General features: G+C 43.0%; 1 protein-coding gene across 1 annotated transcript in view; it reads right to left on the reverse strand.

Moving 5' to 3' along the window:
* ttn.2 (titin, tandem duplicate 2) overlaps positions 1-22,677 on the reverse strand; it is a 165,278-nt gene that overhangs the window by 20,048 nt on the left and 122,553 nt on the right. Inside the window, exons 194-203 of the mRNA XM_062534131.1 lie at positions 5,512-22,608; positions 5,105-5,401; positions 4,410-4,997; positions 3,986-4,288; positions 3,545-3,841; positions 3,152-3,439; positions 2,698-2,997; positions 2,278-2,580; positions 1,865-2,170; positions 4-1,767 (exon numbers count right to left, since the gene is read on the reverse strand). Coding sequence (XP_062390115.1) covers positions 4-1,767; positions 1,865-2,170; positions 2,278-2,580; positions 2,698-2,997; positions 3,152-3,439; positions 3,545-3,841; positions 3,986-4,288; positions 4,410-4,997; positions 5,105-5,401; positions 5,512-22,608 — 21,543 coding nt within the window. The remainder of the gene's footprint in view (positions 1-3; positions 1,768-1,864; positions 2,171-2,277; positions 2,581-2,697; positions 2,998-3,151; positions 3,440-3,544; positions 3,842-3,985; positions 4,289-4,409; positions 4,998-5,104; positions 5,402-5,511; positions 22,609-22,677) is intronic.

A 22,677-nucleotide genomic window follows, 5' to 3' on the forward strand; every position in this document is an offset into this window, starting at 1 on the left:
TACCAACAGGGGAGATGGCCAGTTTGTGTTTGCTTGGCTCACTGACAGGACTGAGGCCAGCATTGTTCTCAGCATAAACTCTGAATGAGTACTCCAGACCCTCAATCAGACCAATGGCTCTGTATTCTCTCTTTGAAATGACTGAAGAGTTAACCTTCATCCACAAAAGACTATTTCTGTCCTTCTTCTCAAGGTGGTAGCCAGTGATTGGAGAGCCTCCATCAAAGCTTGGTGCATCCCACTGTACGGTCATACCATCACTTGTCACATTGAGAACAATTGGTTTGGGTGGTGCACCTGGTGGACTGTACTGGTGCTGGGCAACCACATCCTCAGAATTCAGTGGCTCACTCACACCATACTTATTTTCTGCACGGACTCTGAACTGGTACTGTGTGCCTTTGACCAGGTTTGATATTTTAAATGAGGTCCTTACCACACTAGAGCAAACCATCTTCCACGCTGCTTGCGATGTTTCACGTTTCTCAACACTGTAGCAAGTAACTTCTCCACCTCCATCTTCCTCTGGTTCATTCCAAGATATGATTACACTTTGTGCTTTGACTTCATCAAAGCGTATGGGTCCAACTGGTGCACTAGGTGGTCCAAGGGTCGATACTTTGATATCAAAGAAGTTCTTGACTTGTTTGTTGTCCAGAACAAGTGTATATTTTCCTGCATGTTCCTTTCTTGCACCTCTCACTGTCAGGGTAGCTTTGCTCTCTGACTCCCTAAAGCGAATTTGTTCACTTTCTTTGAGAGGAACGTCTTCCTTCATCCATGAAATAGCTGGTTTGGGTTTTCCTTTGAATGGCAAATCAAGGACAATGTTTTGTCCCAGACGAACAAATAACTCACCTCCTGGATAGTCAATGAGGTTGGCCACAGGGTCAAGGATCAAGTCCTTGACAGTGATGGGCCCAATTAGTGAGAAGTCACTACGACCCTTTTCATTCTTAGCAAACACTCTAAACTCCAACACTGAAAGCTCTTTCAACTGTTTAACTTCACAATGGCAACGCCTGCTTATTGCAGCAGGTGACCAAGCTTCTTCTTTGGCTCTCTTCTCAATTATGTACTCTGAAATATGACTACCACCATCATGATCAGGCTTGTTCCATGCCAGAGTTACAGATGTCTTGTTAGAATCCTTCATCACTAGGTTTTTGACAGGTCCTGGTGTTTCGGTTGCTCTAACTGGCTCTGCTGTTTCACATGTATCCCCGACTCCAAACTCATTTTCTGCTGAAACGCGGAAGAAATAGGCTATGTCCTCTTCAAGACCTTCAACCTTGTATGTGCTGTTGGGACACTCAGTGGTCATAATGGTGAACGCTTTCATCATGGCATCTTTCTTCTCCACAATGTAATTGGTAATTGGAGAGCCACCATCTATGTGAGGGGGCTCCCAGCTGAGTGTGAGCTTGCCTCGGCTGACATTCTTATAAATGAGCTTATGGCAAGCTGATGGAGAGTCTAGTACTTTAACTGAGACAGTTATTATTTTTGGCTCACCAACACCATTTTCAATTTCAAGAAGATATTTTCCACAATCATCTCGGGTCACTCTTTGTATCAGCAGAGTTGTTGAATATTCAGTGTTTCTAATGGTATATCTTGCATCGCCAGCAATATTTTTGTCTCCTTTCCTCCAGATGACATTTGGTGCAGGTCTGCCCTTGAGAGGAATCATGATTTCCACATCTCTGCCTGCTTTTGCTACATACTGAGTGGTCATAGAGATATCAAGGTTGACATCAGCTTCCTCTGTTGGACAAAGAAAAAAAGAGACATTGAGAAATTAATTTGTGATCATATTTCCAGCTACTTTTGCTGAGATATATAATAAACTTTAAGTGCCTACCAAGGATATCCTTTGACTGGACTGGTTGAACAAGCTCAATGGGACGTCCAGCTCCAATACAGTTCACAGCAGAGACACGGAAGAAGTAATAGACTCCAGGCTTCAGGTGAGACGCAACAAATTCTGTTGTCCTCACTTCACCCTTGGAGCTAATCACAACCCATTCCCTCTCTTCAGTGTTCATTTGTTCAACGACATAGCTGGTGATTTCACTGCCACCATCATACACAGGCTTTACCCATCCTAGAGTAATAGACGTCTTAGTGGAGTCAACGATAGTAAGCTTGGTGGGCTCACTTGGTGGGTCTGAGGTGATAAAACCAAATTAAGTAATCAGTTAGTAACAACATAAATACATAGTAATAAATAGCTATTGATGAGCTTTAAAGCACTGTTTAGATAAAGCCACATACCAATTGGATCGTAAGCTTTGTAGAAAGTGGATACTTCTGAGTAGGCACCAGCTCCAGCTTTGTTGATTGCACAGACGCGGTACTGGTATTCATTATTCTCGGTGAGATTGCTGACCTTTTGTCTGGTGTCACGGATCTGATCTTTGATGACCTTAAACCACTGCAGACTCTTCTTCTCCCGTTTTTCCAGGTAATAGCCATCAATATCACTTCCGCCGTCAAGAGCTGGTCTTTCCCATACCACAGTCATTGTGGATTTAGTAATCATAGTGACTTGAGGTTTAGATGGTTGACTTGGAGGAACTGAAAAAAGAAATTATTATTATTTTTTATTTAGTATAGACTGATTGTGCATGCACCACAATAACTCCTTATCAATATGTATTTGAGAGAAGGCAGTTTCTTTGTTAATTTACTCACCAAATGAGTTGCGTGCAACAACAGGCTCAGATTCCAATGCATCTCCAACTCCAAATTTGTTTACACCTCTGACACGGAATATGTACTCATTACCCTTGATTAGTCTCTGCACAGACACAATGCAGTCCTCCATTTTTTCAGATATAATTGACCACATAATTCTGCTTGACTCCCGTTTCTCCACAATGTAGTGGGTGACCATTGCACCACCTTCATCCTCTGGAGGATCCCACATTATGGTTACATTGTCAGCAGTGATTTTCTTGAACTGGATTTCACCAGCTGGAGGTCCAGGTTTGTCTGTTTGGAAAGAAAAGCATAATGATTTAATTCATATTTACTGCATACTTAAGCAAAATAACATGAGGGAAGGTGGGTTTCGTAAATATTGTGATCCGGCCACAGGAAGTGCAGCAAAAGCTCAAAAAGCATGATGTAGCTTGATATGACATACCTTGAATTTGCACTCGGATGGAACCATATGCAGATCCCAAGGAATTCTTGATCTTGATCTCATACGTTCCAGAGTTGAGACGAGTGACATCCCTCATAATGAGGCTTGTAGACTCGAAGGTGTGCTTGAAAGTTATCTGGGCACTAGGTTCCATCTCCTTGCCGTCTTTGAACCATTCAATTGTTGGCTGTGGCTTGGCAATAAGTCCAACCTTAAGCTCAACTGTGGCTCCTGCCTTATGTTTCACAGTCTCCATATATTCTTGAGGCATTATAATCTCAGGAGCACCTGCATAATGACAACATTTTCATTTATTATCTTTTCTAGCAAAGTCTCTATAATTCATTATTAAGAGAAATAATTGCATCACTATAATACTGAAATATATCATACCGAATGTGTCAACACATGTAACTGGTCCAATAGCACTTGAAGGGTTGCTGATTGAACCAACTGCATTCTTAGCCATCACTCTGAATTCGTAGGACTCATCCTGAGTCAGACCTTGCACAGTGAACTTGCAGCTAGACACATTTGCCAAGTTAGCTTTAGTCCATCTACAATCTGGTCCATCTCTCTTCTCAATAATATACCCTGTGATTTTACTTCCACCATCGTAGGATGGCTTCTGCCAGGCCACTGTGATTGAGTTCTTTGTAATATCAGTGACACGAACATTAGTGGGTGGCTCTAAAGAAATACAAGACATACAAAATGTATTAGTGTGATGCTCAATACGGTTGAATATGTCCTTAATTAATTAACATACCTCCAAACAATGCACATGAATATCTGAAACATAGAGTAAACTATTTTAGAAGTACACATATTTACCACAGGCGTCAATTGCCAGGACAGCATCAGATGTTTTGCTGACTTCACCAATGCCAGCTGCATTTTCAGCAGCAACCTTGAACTCGTAGATGAGGCCAGGATAAATATTAATCACTTTGAAGTGATTGGCACGGATAACAGTGTTGTTAACCTTCTGCCAAAGAATGCTGTTTTTGTCTTTAATCTCGAGATGGTATCCAAATACATGGCTTCCACCATCAGATGAGGGCTCTTTCCAGTTAACAGTGATGCTCTCTCTTGTGACATTTGACACAAATGGAGCAGATGGTGCTGCCGGAAGAGCTTGAATAGGAAAACAACATGACACAAGGAATTAGAAAAACAGTTAATGATGAATTTATTGTATAACCAATATGAAATCCAATATGAAAATGAAATAGGCTAATAAAAGGTTGTTACTTACTGTAGGGGAGATTTACTGTGATAGGTGGAGAGTCAAGCTGTTCACTGATGCCAAGTCGATTTTCAGCACGGATTCTGAACTGATACTCAACTCCAGAGTGCATTTTCATTATCTTAATTGTACATCTTGCAACTGCTGATGACACATCAACCCAGTTAGCAGTGGTTGTTTCACGTTTCTGAACAATGTAGTTGGTGATTGGGCTGCCACCATCATATGCAGGTGGAAGCCATTTCAGGCTGGCGCTGTCTTCGGTGGTGTCATAGAACTCAACTGGTCCAACTGGACGACTTGGTCTATCAAGGACCACAATATTGACAAAGGACTTGGTGGTTCCACTTGCATTTGAAGCAGTGATGTCGTATCTTCCTGCATCAACAGCAGCACTCTCCCGCAGGGTGATGATGAGGCTATCTGGAGTCACTTCAGAATTGAATCTCAAAGTTGATTTCAGCATATTACCATCCTTGGTAAGAGTCACCTTAGGTGTTGGTTTGCCAGTAAGTGGGATTTCTACCTTTAGGTTTGATCTAGCTCTAACATAGACAGTATTGCGAGGGATGTCCTTCATGTTGATCTCTGGGGGTTCTGTAAAAACAATATGAAACCAAATATTATTAATTGTCTAAATGACAAATTGACATGAAAGACAGAAAAAAAGTTATTTGTGGAATCTTGTTGGGACTTTAACTCACCCTGTTGATCTTTAACAAGGATAGGGTGGAACATATCCTTGACATCGCTCAGGCCTGCATGGTTTTGTGCACGAATTCTGAAGAAGTATTCCACACCTTCTCTTAGACCACTGACAACAAAGTGGGTGTGTTTGGTAACACCGCACTTCACCCATTTCTGCTCTCCTTTTTCAAGTGCTTCTACAAGATATCCAGTGATTCGACTTCCTCCATCATGTTCTGGTTTGCTCCATGCAAGAGCAACACTGTCCTTAGTGACCTCAGTAACTCCAAGTTTTGGTGGTGGGCTTGGTTTTTCTGTTTAAAGATAGACATTAAAAAGTAATCAGCAAATAATGCCATGAAAAGTGTGCACCAAAACATTAACAAAAAATATTTAATGATACTGTAGTAATAATTGCACGTACCTGACATCTTTGTTCCTTCCTTGGTCTCAGATGGCACACCGACTCCATATTCATTTTCACCGGTGATTCTGAAATAGTATACATTTCCCTCTTTCAGATCAGCCACTTTGTATGTCATCCGTGGGCAATTGTCTGTGAGCCTAGTCCATCCTTTTTTGCTGGCTTCTCTAATATCAACAAGATAGTTCTTCACAGGACCGCCACCTTCATTGTCAGGTGTGTCCCAGGTAATTGTTGCAGAGCTTTTGGTGACCTCCTTAATTTCAATATGTTTTGGTGGTCCAGGGGAATCAAGTACCTTGACATTTAAGTTCAGTACTGCCGTTCCAGCCACGTTTTGTAGGGTCACAACATATTTTCCTGAGTCGTATCTTGTTGCTTGTTCAACTGTTATAGCTGTGCAAGTGTCTGTGGTATCAATTGTTGCCCTTACTCTAAGGTCAACATCAGCCTTGGTCCACATAACATGTGGGACAGGTTTGCCTTTGAAGGGTACTCTCAGAGTAAAGGAGCTACCATCTTTCACAACCAATGTCTTCCTCATTTCATTACCAATAAGGAAAATAGGTTCATCCTCTTTCTCTCTAGCCACTTGAGGATCTGTTGGTTGGCTTTGTTCACTCAGGCCAATCTTGTTAATGGATCTGACTACAAAGACATATTCCACTCCAAAGGTAAGTCCCACTACAGTGAACTCAGTGTTCTTTGTGTTTGAAACTCCAACCATCCATTCATCACCATAATCATCTGATTTCTGGTATTCTACACGGTAGCCTGTGATTGGAGATCCACCATCAAACAATGGCTTATTCCAGGCAAGAGTAATGGAAGTTTTGGTTGAGTCAACAATTTTGGGTTTAGCCGGTGGAGATGGCAGGAATAATGGATCTGCTGCCTTTATCAAGGGGCAAGGTATGCTTGGGGGACTCAAGCCTGCCGCATTCTCCGCATAGACACGGTATTCATATTCACATCCTTCGCGGAGATTGGATGCTTTGACTCTCAAGTCATACACTGGTTTTTTGTTCACACGACACCAGCGTAGACCAGTCTTCTCACGTTTCTCAATCACATAGCCAGAAATAGTGCTTCCTCCATCAGACTCTGGCCTCTCCCAGCAAATAGTCATTGCTTCACTTGTGACACTGGTTACTTCCACATTTGTTGGTGCTTCAGCCACTGTAAATGGATCCATTGCCTTGGCAGGATCACTTTCCAATGGCTCACCAGTTCCATACTTATTTACTCCTCTCACTCTGAAGATGTACTCATTGAACTTAAGCAGTTTAGTTACTTTGCATGTTGTAGCCTTCATGTCCCCATAAACCAATGTCCAGGCCAGGCGACTTGTTTCACGTTTCTCCACAATGAAATATTGGATTTCTGCACCACCAGTTTCTTGAGGAAGTCCCCATGTCAATGTGCATTTTTCTGCTGTCATGTTAGAGACTGTCAGTGGCCCTTGAGATGGCCCCGGGCGATCAAGTACTTTACAGTTTATTGCTATTGATCTTGTGCCAGCTACATTTTGTAGAGTTAGGACATATTGGCCAGAGTCCCTTCTGATGCTGTCTCTGACAACTAAAGTTGTTACAGCATGCGTTGATGAAATCTCAAATCTAGCCTTCGCTTCTATTTCCTTTCCATCCTTTGCCCAAGATATTACTGGAATGGGACGTCCAGTGAAACTGGCTTCAATGCTTAGAATATCTCCAGCTTTAACAACCACCAGCTGTCTGTATTTGTCATCCAGGTTGATGCATGGTGCATCAACATCATCTTTGACAGTGATAGATCCTGTGCCCTTTGATGGCTCACTGAGCAGTCCAGCAGCATTCTTGGCAACAATATGGAAGTCATAGCTTACATCCTCTGTGAGGCCTGTTACATCAAAGAAGGTTTCCTGGAGATTTGCGAAATTGCACTTGAGCCAGCGACCATCAGGTAGTTCCCTGCGCTCAACAATGTAACCAGTCACCATAGCTCCACCGTTGTACTCAGGTGGGGTCCATGTCAGAGAAACAGATGTTCGTGTAATGTTGATGACCTCAGGCTGACTGGGTGGATCACATGGGTCTCTAGCAGCAACAGGCTCACAGGCCTTGGTGCAAGGTCCAATGCCAGCCATATTCTCAGCATAGACACGATACTCATATGTCAAACCCTCCTCAATGCCCGTTACCTTGAACTGAGTTTCAGTGATAAGACCTCTGTTCAGTTTTGTCCACAAAATACTACTGTGTTCTTTTCCTTCCAGGTGATATCCCATTACTGCATTTCCACCATCACTTGCAGGTGTACCCCATGTGACCAGCATACCTGACTTGGTTGCACTAGCAACTTGGAGACTGGTTGGAGGACCAGGAGGTTCGAAGGCGTATTGTGCAATAATAGGAGCAGAATCCACAACATGACTCTTGCCATAACGGTTTTCTGCTGCAACACGGAACTGATATTCATTTCCTTGTGTCAAACGGGAAACCTTAATTGATGTTCTGGCAACAGTGGCTGACACTATTTGCCAGTTTGTAGTGGTGGTATCTCTCTTCTCAACAACATAATTATTGATCTGGCAACCTCCATCATACACTGGTGGGTCCCATGACAATAAGACACTGTCAGCACTGATTTCATCAACTTTAATTGGTCCAGGTGGGCCTGGTTTATCCAGAATAACTACTGTAATTTCAGCTGAATTTTTACCAATTGAGTTTGTCAATGTGATTTCATATTTGCCCTTGTCCTCCCTTGTGGCCTCCTTGATTGTAATTTTTGATGATGTAGCAGATGATATAACATTTACTCTAGTTGTCTGCTTGAGTACATGCCCATCTTTTTTCCAGGAGACTTCTGGTGGAGGTCTGCCTCTGAATGGAATATCAATTTTGAGGTCATCGCCAGCCTTTACACTGTAAGTGTTGAAAAGTAGGTTTATGGTAGGTTCAGCTGTGATGTCTTGTGCAATCACAGGTGCACCAAGTGGTTTAGGATCACTCTTGCCTTTGTCATTCAAAGCTGTGATTCTAAATGAGTACTCTTCTCCAGCAGTGAGTCCTTCAATGAGTACTTCCAGTGCTTTCACTGTGGCACAGGCAATCCATTTATCAGCTCCTTTGGGGAGCATTTCCACAGTGTAGCCTGTAATTTTACTACCTCCATCATGGTCTGGTTTTTCCCATGCAAGACTTACAGTGTGGCGAGTTACATCAACAAGTGTAACTTTCCCTGGAGGTAAAGGTGCTTGGGAGACTTTTATTGCCTCAGTTACTGCCGGCAAACCAACACCAAGTTCATTGACAGCCAACACGCGGAAGTTGTAAACACCTCCTTCTTGGAGGTCAGAAACGATTACAGAATTCCTCACACAATTATTTGTTACACTTGTAAATCCCATTCTCTTAGCGTCTCTCTTCTCCACAATGTAATGGGTTATCTTAGCTCCACCATCAATAAGAGGGGGTTCCCAGGAGAGTTGCACAGAATCTCTCTTGATATCCTTGACTTCAAAGTTTTCAGGTGCACTTGGTGAATCCAGTACTCTCACATTGATAAAGGCTGATTTAGTGCCACTGTTGTTTTCAAGAGTCAAAACATATTTACCCGTATCAAATCTGTCAACATTTTCAATGACCAGCATGGTGTAGGAGCTGGTAACTTCAATTTGTGCACGCTCTGTCAAAATACCATCAGCCTTGCTCCACTTGACCTCAGGTTCAGGTTTTCCTCTGATGGTGACAAAGAGCCTCAGTGATGCACTTGCACGGACATTGACCATCTTTCTAAGGTCTGCATCTAGTTCAATCTCAGGAATCTCAAGCTTTTCTGCAGCAGTCACAGCATCTGGAAGATCAATAGCCTCCCCAACTCCTTCGATATTCATGGCAGAGATACGGAAGTTGTACTCTGCGTTCTCCCTCAACTTCTTCACTGTATAATGGGTAGCTTGCACACCGCAATGTGGGGTGGCAATAGTCCATTCATCTTCTGCAATTTCTTTCACTTCAACCATGTATCCAGAGACTGTTGCACCACCATCATAAATAGGTCTACTCCATGCAAGGGATACAGTGGTGCTAGAGTGGTCAATTACTTTGGGATTATTTGGAGGACCAGGGGGGTATGTGGCGTCACAGGCTCTGTAATATTCGGATGGCTTACTTGGCTTTCCAATTCCGCCTGCATTCTCAGCAGATACTCTGAACTCATAAGAATGTCCATTATGTAATCCAGCAGCCCTGAAGCGACAATCTGTGAGACGTTTGCGGTTGCACTTTGTCCAGCGGATACCTTCCTTGTCACGCTTTTCCAGGATGTAACCATCGATCATTGAACCTCCATCATCTTCAGGACGTTCCCATGTCAAAACAATTGAATCCCTTGTTATGGCACCTGCCTCAGGTGTTGTAGGTGGACCAGGTGGCTTGAATGGATTGCGTGCAATGACAGGCTCAGACTCCAGAGGCTCACCAAGTCCATATTTATTCACTGCCATAACTCTAAAGATGTACTCATTTCCTGGCAGGAGTTTGGTCACTTTGTAACTAATTGCTTCGACTCTGGGCTCCACAACAGTCCAAGACAGGCGGCTCGTCTCTCTCTTCTCAATAATATAATGGGAAATGCTTGCACCACCATCATGTGGTGGATGGTCCCAGTGGAGATAGCATTTCTCTGATGTCACACCTGTTACTCTCAAAGGACCTTGAGGTGGTCCAGATCTATCAAGGACTTTAACATTAACTGCAACAGCTTTTGTGCCTCCAACATTTGTCAGATTCAGAACAAAATGCCCACCATCTACCCTAATGCAGTCCTTCACTGTGAGAATACTGCGTTGCAGAGTAGTACTTATTTCCACTCTTGGTGTGGCATTATCAACTTCTTTGCCATCTCGTGTCCACATAACTTCAGGAATTGGTTTTCCAGCAATTTCAGCATCAATAGCAAAATTTTCACCAGCATAGACAGTAATAGTAGTTGTATCCATTGAAATGGTAGGTGCTTCAATTTCATCCCTAGCTGTGATAGCTCCAGTGCTTTCAGAGGGTTTACTGAAAGTACCAGCTGCATTTCTTGCAACGATTCTAAATTCATACACTGAATCTTCTGTAAGACCTGTGCATGTAAACTGAGTGTCAATAATATTAGTGAAACTTGCTTTCATCCAGCGATTGTCAGGATGCTTCATTATCTCCACAACATATCCTGTAATTATGCTACCACCATCATACTGTGGCTTTGTCCACTGAAGTGTTACATGGTTTCTTGTAATCTCAATAGCATCAGGGGTACCAGGTGAATCACATGGGTCACGTGCAACTGTGATCTCAGAAAGTTTGCTTGATGGACTAATTCCAGCAATGTTTTCAGCATAGACTCTGTATTCATACTCAATACCCTCTTCAAGACCATTTGTTCTCAGTCTAGTGTCAGGGATCAAAAGTTTGTTTAGCTTAGTCCAAAGTATACTGTTTTTCTCTTTACGTTCCACATGGTAGCCAAGGATTGGGCTGCCTCCATTGCTAGCAGGGGGCTTCCATTCAACAACCATGTGATCTCTAGTCACTGATGTGATTTCTGGAGTGCCAGGGGCCAATGGCTCAGTGAAAGGATATTGTACAACAACAGGGGTTGAATCAATTGCTGGACTCTTTCCGTATCTATTTTCAGATGAAATTCTAAACTGATATTCTGTTCCAGTCTTCAGTTTAGTTACTTTGATTGTAGTACGTGCAATAGTTGCAGACACAATCTGCCAGTTTGTGGTTGTAGTGTCACGTTTTTCCACAATGTAATTGTTGATTTGACAACCGCCAGTATACACAGGTGGCTCCCAAGAGAGGGAGACAAAGTTTGCACTGACTTCTTCAATGTTTATTGGTCCAACTGGGGGACCTGGCTTATCAAGAATTATTATTCCAATTTCCTCCGTTACTGTTCCTGCAGTATTAACAGCTGTGATGGTGTATTTACCAGAATCATCTCTGGTAGCATCTTTGAGACGAAGAAGAGTTGATGTTGCTGTGGAAGACACATTCAATCTGGTGGTTTCTTTGAGAGCATGTCCACCTTTAGCCCATGTAATAGTTGGTGTTGGACGACCAGCTACAGGTATCTCTACTTTCAAATCATAACCAGCTTGAACACTGAATGTGTTTACAGTCATCTTGAGAATGGGTGCCAAAGTGATATCTTGAATGACTACAGGAGCAAGTAATGATCTTGGATCACTTCTTCCTTTTTCATTGAATGCTAAAACTCTGAAGAGATATTCCTGGCCTGTTCTAAGCCCAGTGATTGTTCCCTCACAAGATTTGATTGTTGTTCCTACAACCCATTCCTCTGATCCTGGAGGCAGCATTTCAATATAGTATCCTAGAATCCTACTACCACCATCGAAGTCTGGTTTCTCCCATGACAATGAGGCTGTAGTTTTTGTGACATCAGTTAGGGTGACCTTACCAACAGATAGAGGAACCTCTGATGTTTTGACTCCATCCTCTGTTTCAGCAGGTAAGCCAACTCCAAATTCATTCTCAGCCATGACTCTGAAGTAAGCAATGCCACCCTCGATAAGATCTCCAATACGGATAGTTGTCTTTGTGCATTTGGTGGTGATATTGGTATAGCCATGTTTGGTTGAATCACGCTTGTCCACAACATAGCTCTTGATTTTGGCACCACCATCAATAGCTGGGGGCTCCCAAGTCAGAGTGACATAACTTCTTGTTATGTCTTTTACAGAGAGATTCAATGGTGGTCCTGGAGTGTCCAGAACTTTAACATTAACAAATGCTGACTTGGATCCACAGTTGTTTTCCAAATTCAGGGTATACTTTCCAGCATCATTTCTGTCACAGATGTCAAGTGCTACCACCGTGTAATCAAGGGCTTTTTCAATTTGAGCCCTCTCAGGAAGATCCCCTTCATCTTTGGTCCAGTTAATTTCTGGAGCAGGGCGCCCTTTGAAGGGTATCCTGATTTTCATAGAGCCACCAGCACGGACAACGATACCCTTTCTCAGATCTCCATCAAGCTCAATCTCCGGGGTAAACATATTGTCTACAGGTTTAACGGTTCCCGTTAGGACAGCTGGTTCACCAACTCCTTCTTTGTTAATAGCACATACCTGAACCTTATACTCCTGGTGCTCTATGAGCTTAGTGATAGTAAATTTAGTGGCTTTTATTCCAGTTGACGGTGTGCAGATGGTCCAATCCTCCTCATCTACTTTGCAGATCTCCACAGCATATCCCTGAATGTCACAGCCACCATCATAGATTGGTCTGCCCCATGCCAGAGAGACAGAATTTTTGGTGGTGTCAAGAACTTGAACATTTGTGGGTGGGCCAGAATTAAATGTGGGGTCACATGCCTTGAAGTAAATAGTTTCTTTGCTTGGTTGTCCAGGTCCAGCTGCATTTTCTGCCGAGACCCTGAACTCATACTCATGATCTTCTGTGAGTCCTGTCACTCTGAAACGTAGATCTGTTACTCTGCGTTTGTTGCACTTTGTCCATCTAACTCCAGCTCTGTCTCTCTTCTCCACAATATACCCACTAATTTCACTGCCACCATTATTCTCTGATCGGCTCCAGCACACTGTCATGGAATCTCTTGAAATATTGGCGATTTCGATGTCTGTAGGTGGATCAGGAGCAACAAATGGATTTCTCATAATCACCGGTGCAGATTCCAGAGGTTCACCAACACCATACTTGTTAACAGCCATGACACGGAAAATGTATTCATTTCCTTGGAGTAGCTTGGTGACTTTAAACATAGTTGCTCCACATTCACTGTTAACTACAGTCCATGCAAGACGACTTGTTTCTCTCTTTTGGATGATATAGTAAGAAGTACCGCTACCACCATCATGTTGTGGAGGAAGCCAAGACAGGGAACATTTTTCACATGTCACATTAGAGACAGTTAGAGGTCCTTTTGGAGGCCCTGGCCTGTCAAGAACTTTCACATTGTAAGATGCCGTTTTAGTTCCTGCTACATTGGAAAGATGAACAGTGTATTGTCCTCCATCAATTCTAATGGAATCTTTAACCACAAGTACTGCTTTAAAGTCTGAATTTTTGGTTTCACATCTGGCAGACATTTCAACTTCTACATCACCCTTGAACCACTGAATTGTGGGCAGTGGCTTTCCTTGAACATCAGCTTCAAGTGTGAATGTTTCATCTGCATTTACAACTATGACCTGGCTGAATTTGGAATCAATTTCACATGTTGGCAGTTCAACCTCATCCTTTGCTGTGATTGACCCAGTGCTCTCAGATGGTCTGCTTATAGCACCAGCTGCATTTCTGGCAATTATTCTGAAGTCATATTTAGAGTCTTCTATTAGCCCTTCAACAGAAAATTCTGTTTCTTTGACATTTGCAAAACTTGCCTTCATCCAGCGACCATCTGGAAGATCTCGTTTCTCAACAACATATCCAGTAACCATGCTGCCACCATCATACTGTGGAGGAGTCCAGCGCAATCTCACTGAGTGTCTAGTCACAACGATGGCCACAGGTGTACCAGGTGGATCACAAGGGTCACGTGCTACACATCCCTCTGAAAGTTTGCTGCACTGACCAATACCAACAATGTTCTCAGCATAAACTCTGAACTCATATTCGATTCCCTCTTCCAATGGGGATGTTTTGAATCTAGGGTCTTGAATTAGGCTCTTATTTATCTTTGTCCACAGAATACTATTCTTCTCCTTTCTTTCAAGATGATAGCCAAGAATAACACTGCCTCCATCTGAGATGGGTTTATGCCATTCCACAGTCATGGACTCCTTTGTGTATGCAGACACATATGGAGTGCCCGGAGGTCCAGGCTCTTTGAATGGATACTGGGCAAGAACAGGTTCAGAATCAATAGCATGACTTTTGCCATATCTGTTTTCAGCATAGATTCTGAATTGATATTCAGCACCAGTTTTCAGATTTGCTACTTTCAGTGTTGCTCTTGCAACTGTGGCAGACACTGTAATCCAGTTGGTGGTGGTTGTATCTCTCTTCTCAACAACATAATTTGAAATTGGGCAACCTCCAGTATACGCAGGTGGGTCCCAAGACAGGGTCATACTTTCAGCACTAATATCCTCGAGTCTAACTGGGCCTGTTGGAGGACCAGGTTTGTCAAGTGTTATGATTTCAATGCTAGCTTCAGCCTGTCCATGAGTATTAGCTACAGAAATGTTGTACATGCCACCATCATCTTTTGTTGCATCCTTAAGGGTGAACATTGTTTGGTTCGCACTGTCTGCAACATTCACTCTTGTCGTCTGTTTCAGAGCTGCACCATCTTTAGTCCAGGCAACGGTTGGCTTTGGATGTCCAGAAACTGGAACTTCGATTTTGAGATCATAGCCAACTTGTACACTGTAAGTGCTGAATCTTGGACGGACAGCAGGTAGGATGACCAGGTCCTTTGCTTCAACAAAACTGCCAAGGATTCTGGGATCACTCTTTCCCTTGTCATTAACAGCAATGACCCTAAATGTGTATACCTGACCCTGGGCTAAATTAGTAACTACAGTTTCAAGTGCCTTTATTTGAGTACACAAAGACCATGTGTCAGAGTCTTTCACTTGCATCTCAACTTCATAGTGGCTTATCTTGCTGCCTCCATCATGATCAGGCTTCTCCCAAGCAAGAGAAACAGTCTTTCTTGTAACATCCACAACTGACATTCGTCCAGGTGGTTGTGGAACCTCTGAGATCTTGATGGGTTCAAGAGTTTCTGCTGGTAACCCAATGCCAAGTTCAGTTTCAGCAAGAACTCTGAAGAATAACATTTGACCCTCTTTGAGTTGATCAATCCTCCATGACATCCTGTTGCAAGTCACAACCGGAGAGTACACCTTCCTTGTGGTCTCCCTCTTCTCTACAAGGTAATGCTTTATCTTAGCACCACCATCTAAAGCCGGTGGCTCCCAGGTAAGAGTAATAGAATTCTTGGTGATCTCCTTGATAGTGAAGTTCTGAGGAGGGCTAGGTGTGTCCAGCACTCGTACACTGATGAAAACTGATTTTACTCCACTTGCATTCTCGGCAGTCACTATGTATTTTCCACTGTCAAATCTATCAACACTTTCAATAACAAGGGAAGTATAACTGCTTGTCGTATCAATTTGAGCTGTTTCTTTCATTTCCCCTTCAGCTTTACCCCATTTGACTTCAGGTGCAGGGCGTCCTCTTATTGGAAGGAATACTCGCAGGGTGCTTCCAGCTCTGACATTAATCATCTTTCTGAGGTCAGCATCAAGGTCAAGATCTGGTGCCTCTAGTTTTTCCTCAAGGAAGACTGGTGCAGGCAGATCGGCACTCTCACCTACCCCCATCTTATTTATGGCACAGATTCTAAATCTGTATTCATGCTTTTCAAGGAGTTTCTTCACTTCAAATCTTGTCTGTGTGATTCCAGTAGGTGGAGTGCACATTGTCCATTCATCAGCTTTAACTTCACAGGCTTCAACAATGTATGCTTGAACGTCACAACCACCGTCATAGATAGGTTTGCCCCATGAAAGGACTACAGATGTTCGCGAAGTGTCAATAACTTTGGGATTATTTGGTGGACCTGGTTTGAAAATAGGATCCAAAGCCTTTTCATAAGGAGTCGCGGCACTTGGTGGTCCAACTCCAGCTGCATTTTCAGCAGACACTCTGAATTCATAGCTACGACTCTCAGTCAGCCCTGACACCCTGAAGCGAAGTTCACTCACAACACGCCTGTTGCATCTTGTCCAGCGCACCCCTTCTTTGTCACGTTTTTCAATAACAAATCCTGCAATTGGGTTGCCTCCATCATTTGTTGGTCTTTCCCAGGTGATAACCATAGAATCTTTTGTGACAGTGGACACTTCAACACCAGTTGGCGCACTTGGTACAACAAACGGATTAGTTGCAATGACTGAATCTGATTCCAAAGGTTCACCAACTCCATACTTGTTCACAGGAATCACTCTGAAAATGTACTCATTACCGGGGAGAAGTTTTGTGATCTTGAGATTAAGAGTCTGAACTTTAGATTCCACTCTAGTCCAAACTAATCTGCTGGTCTCTCTCCTCTCAACAATATAATGGGATATATCAGCACCTCCATCTTGTAGTGGCGATTTCCAAGAAATGCTGCATTTTTCATTTGTTACTCCATAGATTTGAATTGGTCCGTCAGGTGGACCAGGTCTGTCCAAAACTTTAACATTGATATTCACAGATTTCTCTCCACCAACATTCTTCAAAAGAAGAGTGTATTGACCTCCATCAACACGAATGGCTTCCTTTACGCTTAGAGAAGCAATAAAGTCTGTGTTTTTAATCTCAAGACGTGCTGTATTTGTGAGCTCTTCACCACCCTTTAACCAGTGGGCTGTAGGCACTGGTTTTCCTAGAATAGCAGCATCAATTCTGAATGACTCTCCAGCATTTACCACAAGGACTGAAGCATATTTAGAGTCAATTTCTATTTGAGGTGGATCAACTTCATCTATAGCTGTGATTTCTCCAGTGCTTGGAGATGGCACACTTGACACTCCAGCAGCGTTTCTTGCAATAACACGGAATTCATATTTCTGATCCTCAACAAGACCAGTAACCACAAATTCTGTTTCAATGATGTTAGCGAAACTAGCTTTCATCCAGCGACCATCAGGACACTCTTTTTTCTCAACCAAGTAGCCAGTGATTTTGATACCGCCATCAAATTCTGGCTTGGTCCATCTGAGGGTTACAGCACTTCTAGTTACAATCACTGCTTCAGGCTTGCCTGGAGGTTCACAAGGATCTCTTGCAACTTGTATTTCTGACAATTTGCTGGATTTACTCAGACCAGCAATATTTTCTGCGTACACTCTGAATTCATATTCAATGCCTTCTTCAAGGCCAACAACTTTGTATTTTGTTTCAGGAATGATTTGCTTGTTCTGTTTCACCCAAAGAATGCTGTTTCTTTCCTTACTTTCCAAGTGATAACCAAGAATCTTGCTTCCACCATCGCTACCTGGTTTGTCCCACACAACAAGCATGGTCTCCTTAGTTGCAGCCTCGACTGAAGGAGTGCCAGGGGTACTAGGGACATCAAATGGATACTGAGCAATCATTGCTTCAGAGAGGAGTACAGAACTCTTTCCATACCGGTTTTCTGCTGCAATTCTGAACTGATACTCAAAGCCAGTCTTAAGCCTCGGTGCTTTAATAGTTGTTCTTGCTACAGTTGCAGACACAATCTGCCAGTTTGTTGTTGAGGTGTCTCTCTTTTCCACAATGTAGTTATTGATAGCGCAGCCACCATCATATTCAGGAGGTTGCCATGTCAGGGTCATGCTATCAGCTGTCACTTCATCAATCTGGATGGGACCAGTTGGAGGACCAGGCTTGTCCAAAACGACGACAGAAATGTCTGTTGTGGCCTCACCTGCTGTGTTTGTAAGTTTAATGGTGTAATTGCCAACATCATCTCTAGTTGCCTCCTTGATTACAAGATGTAAGTTGTTGTCAGTGATATCTGAATTGACCCTTGTGGTTTCTTTCAGAGCAACACCATCTTTGAGCCAAATGACAGATGCCTTCGGTTGAGCTGCATATGGCACGTCAATTTTAAGGTCATCACCAGCCAAAACACTAAATGTGCTGAACAAAAGCTTAAATGTTGGTGTGATGACAACATCTCTAGCCACTACAGGCACACCCAATAGGCGGGGATCACTCATTCCTTTCTCATTGGTTGCTGAAATGCGGAAAGAGTACTCTTCCCCTTGTGTCAGTCCAGCTACTACAGCTGTTGTAGCTTTTACAACTGCGCACTGTGTCCATTTTTCACTGCCTTTTCCTTGCATTTCCACAATGTATCCTGAGATACGACTGCCTCCATCATGATCAGGCTTCTCCCAAGATAAGGTAACACTGGTGCCTGTGACCTCTTTAAGAGTAATTTTGCCAGGTGGAAGAGGTTTTTCAGATACCTTAATAGAATCTGTTTCTGCTGGAAGACCAATACCAAATTCATTCTCTGCCAACACTCTGAAGAAGTAGATATGACCCTCTTTCAGATCTCCGATTCGCCAACTTGTTTTAGGGCAGCCAGCATTTACAGTAGAGTATGCTTTCCTTGTAGATATACGTTTTTCCACAATGTAGTGTCTTGTCCTGGAGCCGCCATCAATAATGGGTGGGTCCCACATTAGAGAAACAGAATCCTTTGTAATCTCCTTAATACTAAGATTCTGTGGGGCATCGGGTGTGTCAAGAACTCTGACATTTACAAATGCTGTTTTTACTCCAGTGCTGTTTTCCACTGTCAACATATATTTTCCACCATCAAAACGGTCAACATTTTCAACCATGACTGATGTAAATGATGGTGTGTTTTCAATATTGGCTCTCTCCAGTGGTTCACCATTTTCTCTGGACCATCTGATCTCAGGGGCGGGTCTTCCTCTAATGGGAACAAACAGTCTAAGTGTGCTGCAAGCACGAAGGCAAACAATCTTTCTGAGCTCTGCACCAAGCTCAATTTCTGGAGGAATCAGTCTGTCCTCTGCTATTGGTGTTCCTGGCACAGATGTAGGCTCACCCACTCCTTCGCAGTTAAGTGCTGCAATGTTGATTTTGTATTCCTGATTCTCCTTAAGACCAGTAATTGTAAATGATGTTGCTTTTAAACCTTCCTTTGGAGAGACAATTGTCCATTCGTCTTCCTCAGGGAAGCAAGTTTCCACCATGTATCCTGTAATGTCAGATCCACCATCATAGACAGGTCTGTTCCAGGCAAGTGTAATGGAAGACTTTGTTGTATCCAGAATTCTTGGATTGCTGACTGGTCCAGGTTGGAACACTGTGTCACATGCTTTATAGAATGGACTCTCTGGACTTGGCAAACTCAAGCCTGCAGCATTTTCTGCCAGAATCCTGAACTCATATTCATGCCCTGGAGTAAGTCCGGAGACCTTAAATCGTAGATCAGACACAGTCCTCTTGTTACATTTGACCCAGCGAAGTCCAGTCTTGTCTCTTCTTTCAACAACGTAAGTATTGATACTGCTTCCACCATTATTTTCGGGGTGTCCCCAGCAGACAACCATTGAATCTTTAGTAATGGTAGTCACCTCGGGTTGTTGTGGAGGATCAGTTGGTACATATGGATTGGTTGCAAGTGTTGGCACTGATTCAATGGGTTCTCCAACTCCATACTTGTTCACAGCCATCACTCTGAAAATATATTCATTGCCTTTTAGCAGTTTAGTTACCTTGTAACGGTTCACCTTCAGATCTGATGCCACATTTGTCCATGCAATTCTGCTTGTTTCACGCTTCTCAATTATGTAGGTCTCTATCTTTGCACCACCATCATGTGAGGGTGGCAGCCAGTTTAAGACACATTTCTCTGTATTCACATCAGAAACTCTGAGCCCGTCAGGAGGTCCTGGCCTATCAAGAACTTTAACATTGAACACTTGCTTAGCAAAGCCACCAGGGTTACTGGCTGTCAGAACGAATGTACCACCATCTCTTCTCAGAGCGTCTCTGGTGATCAGTGTTGTGGCAAAGTCTGTGCTTTTGATTTCTATTTTTGCTGCATCATCCAACTCTTGTCCATCTTTGGTCCAGAGTAAGGATGGTATGGGTCGCCCTGTGACTGTGGCAGCCAGAGTGAAGACATCTCCTGCTCTCACAACAAGCATAGTGTTATACATGGCTTCAATATCAATTCTAGGCTCTTCAATGTCGTCTCTGCAGATGACCACCTCAGATGATGGAGATGGCTTGCTAACAGCACCAGCAGAATTTCTTGCCATAACACGGAATTCATAGGATGCATCCTCTATGAGTCCACTGACAGTGAATGTTGTTTCCAATATATTACTAAAGTTAGCTTTAAGCCAGCGACCATCTGGTAACTGTTTCTTTTCTACTGTATATCCAGTGATTGAGAATCCACCATCGCCTTCAGGTTTATCCCAGCGAAGAGTCACTTCATGTCTGGTAATATTAATAGCCAATGGTTGACTTGGAGGATCTACAGGATCCAGGGCAAATGTCATCTCTGATGGCTTGCTTGGCTTGCTCAAACCAGCCATGTTCTCAGCTATGACACGGAACTCATAAGGAATTCCATCCACAAGACCTGTTGATTTGTAGAGGTTTCCTGCTACAAGAGCCTTGCTGGTCCTCTGCCAAAGAATGCTGTTTTTCTCTTTCCTCTCAATGTGATAACCTAAAATTGGACTTCCACCATCAGATGGAGGCTCATTCCAACTTATGGTCATTGCATCTTTAGTAAAGGCAATTACTTGGGGTATTCCTGGCTGTCCTGGGACATCAAATGGATAAGCTGCAACAACAGGCTCTGATGTTATGTAGGGGCCAACACCGTACCGGTTCTGGGCTTTAACACGGAATTGATATTGAATTCCTGTTTTCAGACGAGCAGCCTTAAATGTCGTACGAATAACTGTTGCTGCCAGCTCCATCCATGACGTTCCTGTGGTCTCTCTCATCTCAACAATGTAATTGTTGATTGGAACTCCACCATCAAGTTCTGGGGCCTCCCAGGAGAATAGAACATAATCACAAGAAACTTCATCCAACCTAATTGGTCCTGTTGGGGCTCCAGGGATGTCATGTATTACAACTGTGATTATCTCAGAGACTGTTCCAATGATGTTCTTTCCAATCATAGTGTACTCTCCACCATCTCTCCTCTTGATCTCTCTAATGTTCAGAATAGTTGAGGTTGCTGTGTTGTCAATGTTGATTCTCTGTGTCTGTTTAATTTCTTTGTCGTCTGTTTTCCATACAACTGAGGGTTTTGGACGGCCCAACACAGGAATTTCAACCTTTAAGTTATCTCCTGCCCTGATGACCACTGTCTTCTGGTAGACTGATCTGAGGTCAAACTGAGGTGCGGTAGTTTGTTCCCTAACTATGACTGGCCGACTTTCACGTGGGTCGCTTCTGCCAGACTTGTTCACAGCCATGATTCTGAATACATACTCTGCATTTTCTTGCAGATCTGTTGCAACATAGTCAAGAGCTTTAATTGTTGTCACATGAGTCCACTGATCAGTTTCCTTCTGATCGGATTTCTGAGCCTCAATAACATATCCAGTTATTATGTTCCCACCATCGTGTTTTGGCTTCGTCCAGGTAAGAGTTGCCGTATCACTTGATACATCAGTCACATAAAGGTTTTCTGGAGCAGATGGTGCCTGAGAGGCTCTGATAGTTTCAGGTGTTTCTGCTGGCTCACCAACACCATATTCATTTTCAGCAGATATTCTGAAGTAGTATTCATTTCCTTCTTCAAGATTTGCAAACTTGTAGGAACACTTTTGCCATTCAGAAGTGACCAATGTATAGGCCTTCTTTGTAGCATCACGCTTCTCAATTATGTAATTAGTAATTTTGGAGCCACCGTCAATTATTGGAATCTCCCACTGAAGGGTGATGCTGTGTATAGTGATTTCTCTAGGTGTAAGATTTACTGGAGGTCCAGGAGTATCAATGACTCTGACATTAACAAATCCAGTCTTCTTGCCAGCAACATTTTCCAAACTCAAGAAGTACTTTCCTGCATCATATCTCGTGCAGTCAGGGACCACAACAAGAGTGTATGATTCAGTGGTATCAATGTGTGCTCTTCCTTTCAGGGGTTTATTGTCCTTGGACCAGATCACCTCAGGGGTAGGACGCCCCTTAATTGGTACAAATATGCGGATTGAGGCTCTTGACCTAACAACAAGTGTTTTCCTGAGCTCTGCATCAAGCTCAAAGTCTGGAACAGATTCACGGTCTACAAGTTCAATCACTTCTTCAACTTCTCCAGCTTCACCAGTTCCCTCTGAGTTTATAGCTTTCACCCTGAAGTGGTATTTTCCACCAGATTGAAGGTTTGAAACAACAAATTCATTTATTTTCAAGCCTGATGCATCCTCAATCCAGTCTTCATCTCCTTCACGTTTGTGCTCAACAATGTACCCTTCTACATCAAGCCCACCATCATAGAAAGGTCTGCCCCAGTGGAAAGTTGCTGTTGTTTTTGTTGTGTCAGCAATTCTTGGATTGGATGGAGGTCCAGGGGGATCTTAAAAAATAAATAAATATATATATTAAACCAAGATACATAGATGAATGTATTTAGATGGAAATCTTC

This window comes from Sardina pilchardus, chromosome 4, assembly GCF_963854185.1.
Source record: "Sardina pilchardus chromosome 4, fSarPil1.1, whole genome shotgun sequence".
Classification (NCBI taxonomy): Eukaryota; Metazoa; Chordata; class Actinopteri; order Clupeiformes; family Clupeidae; genus Sardina; species Sardina pilchardus.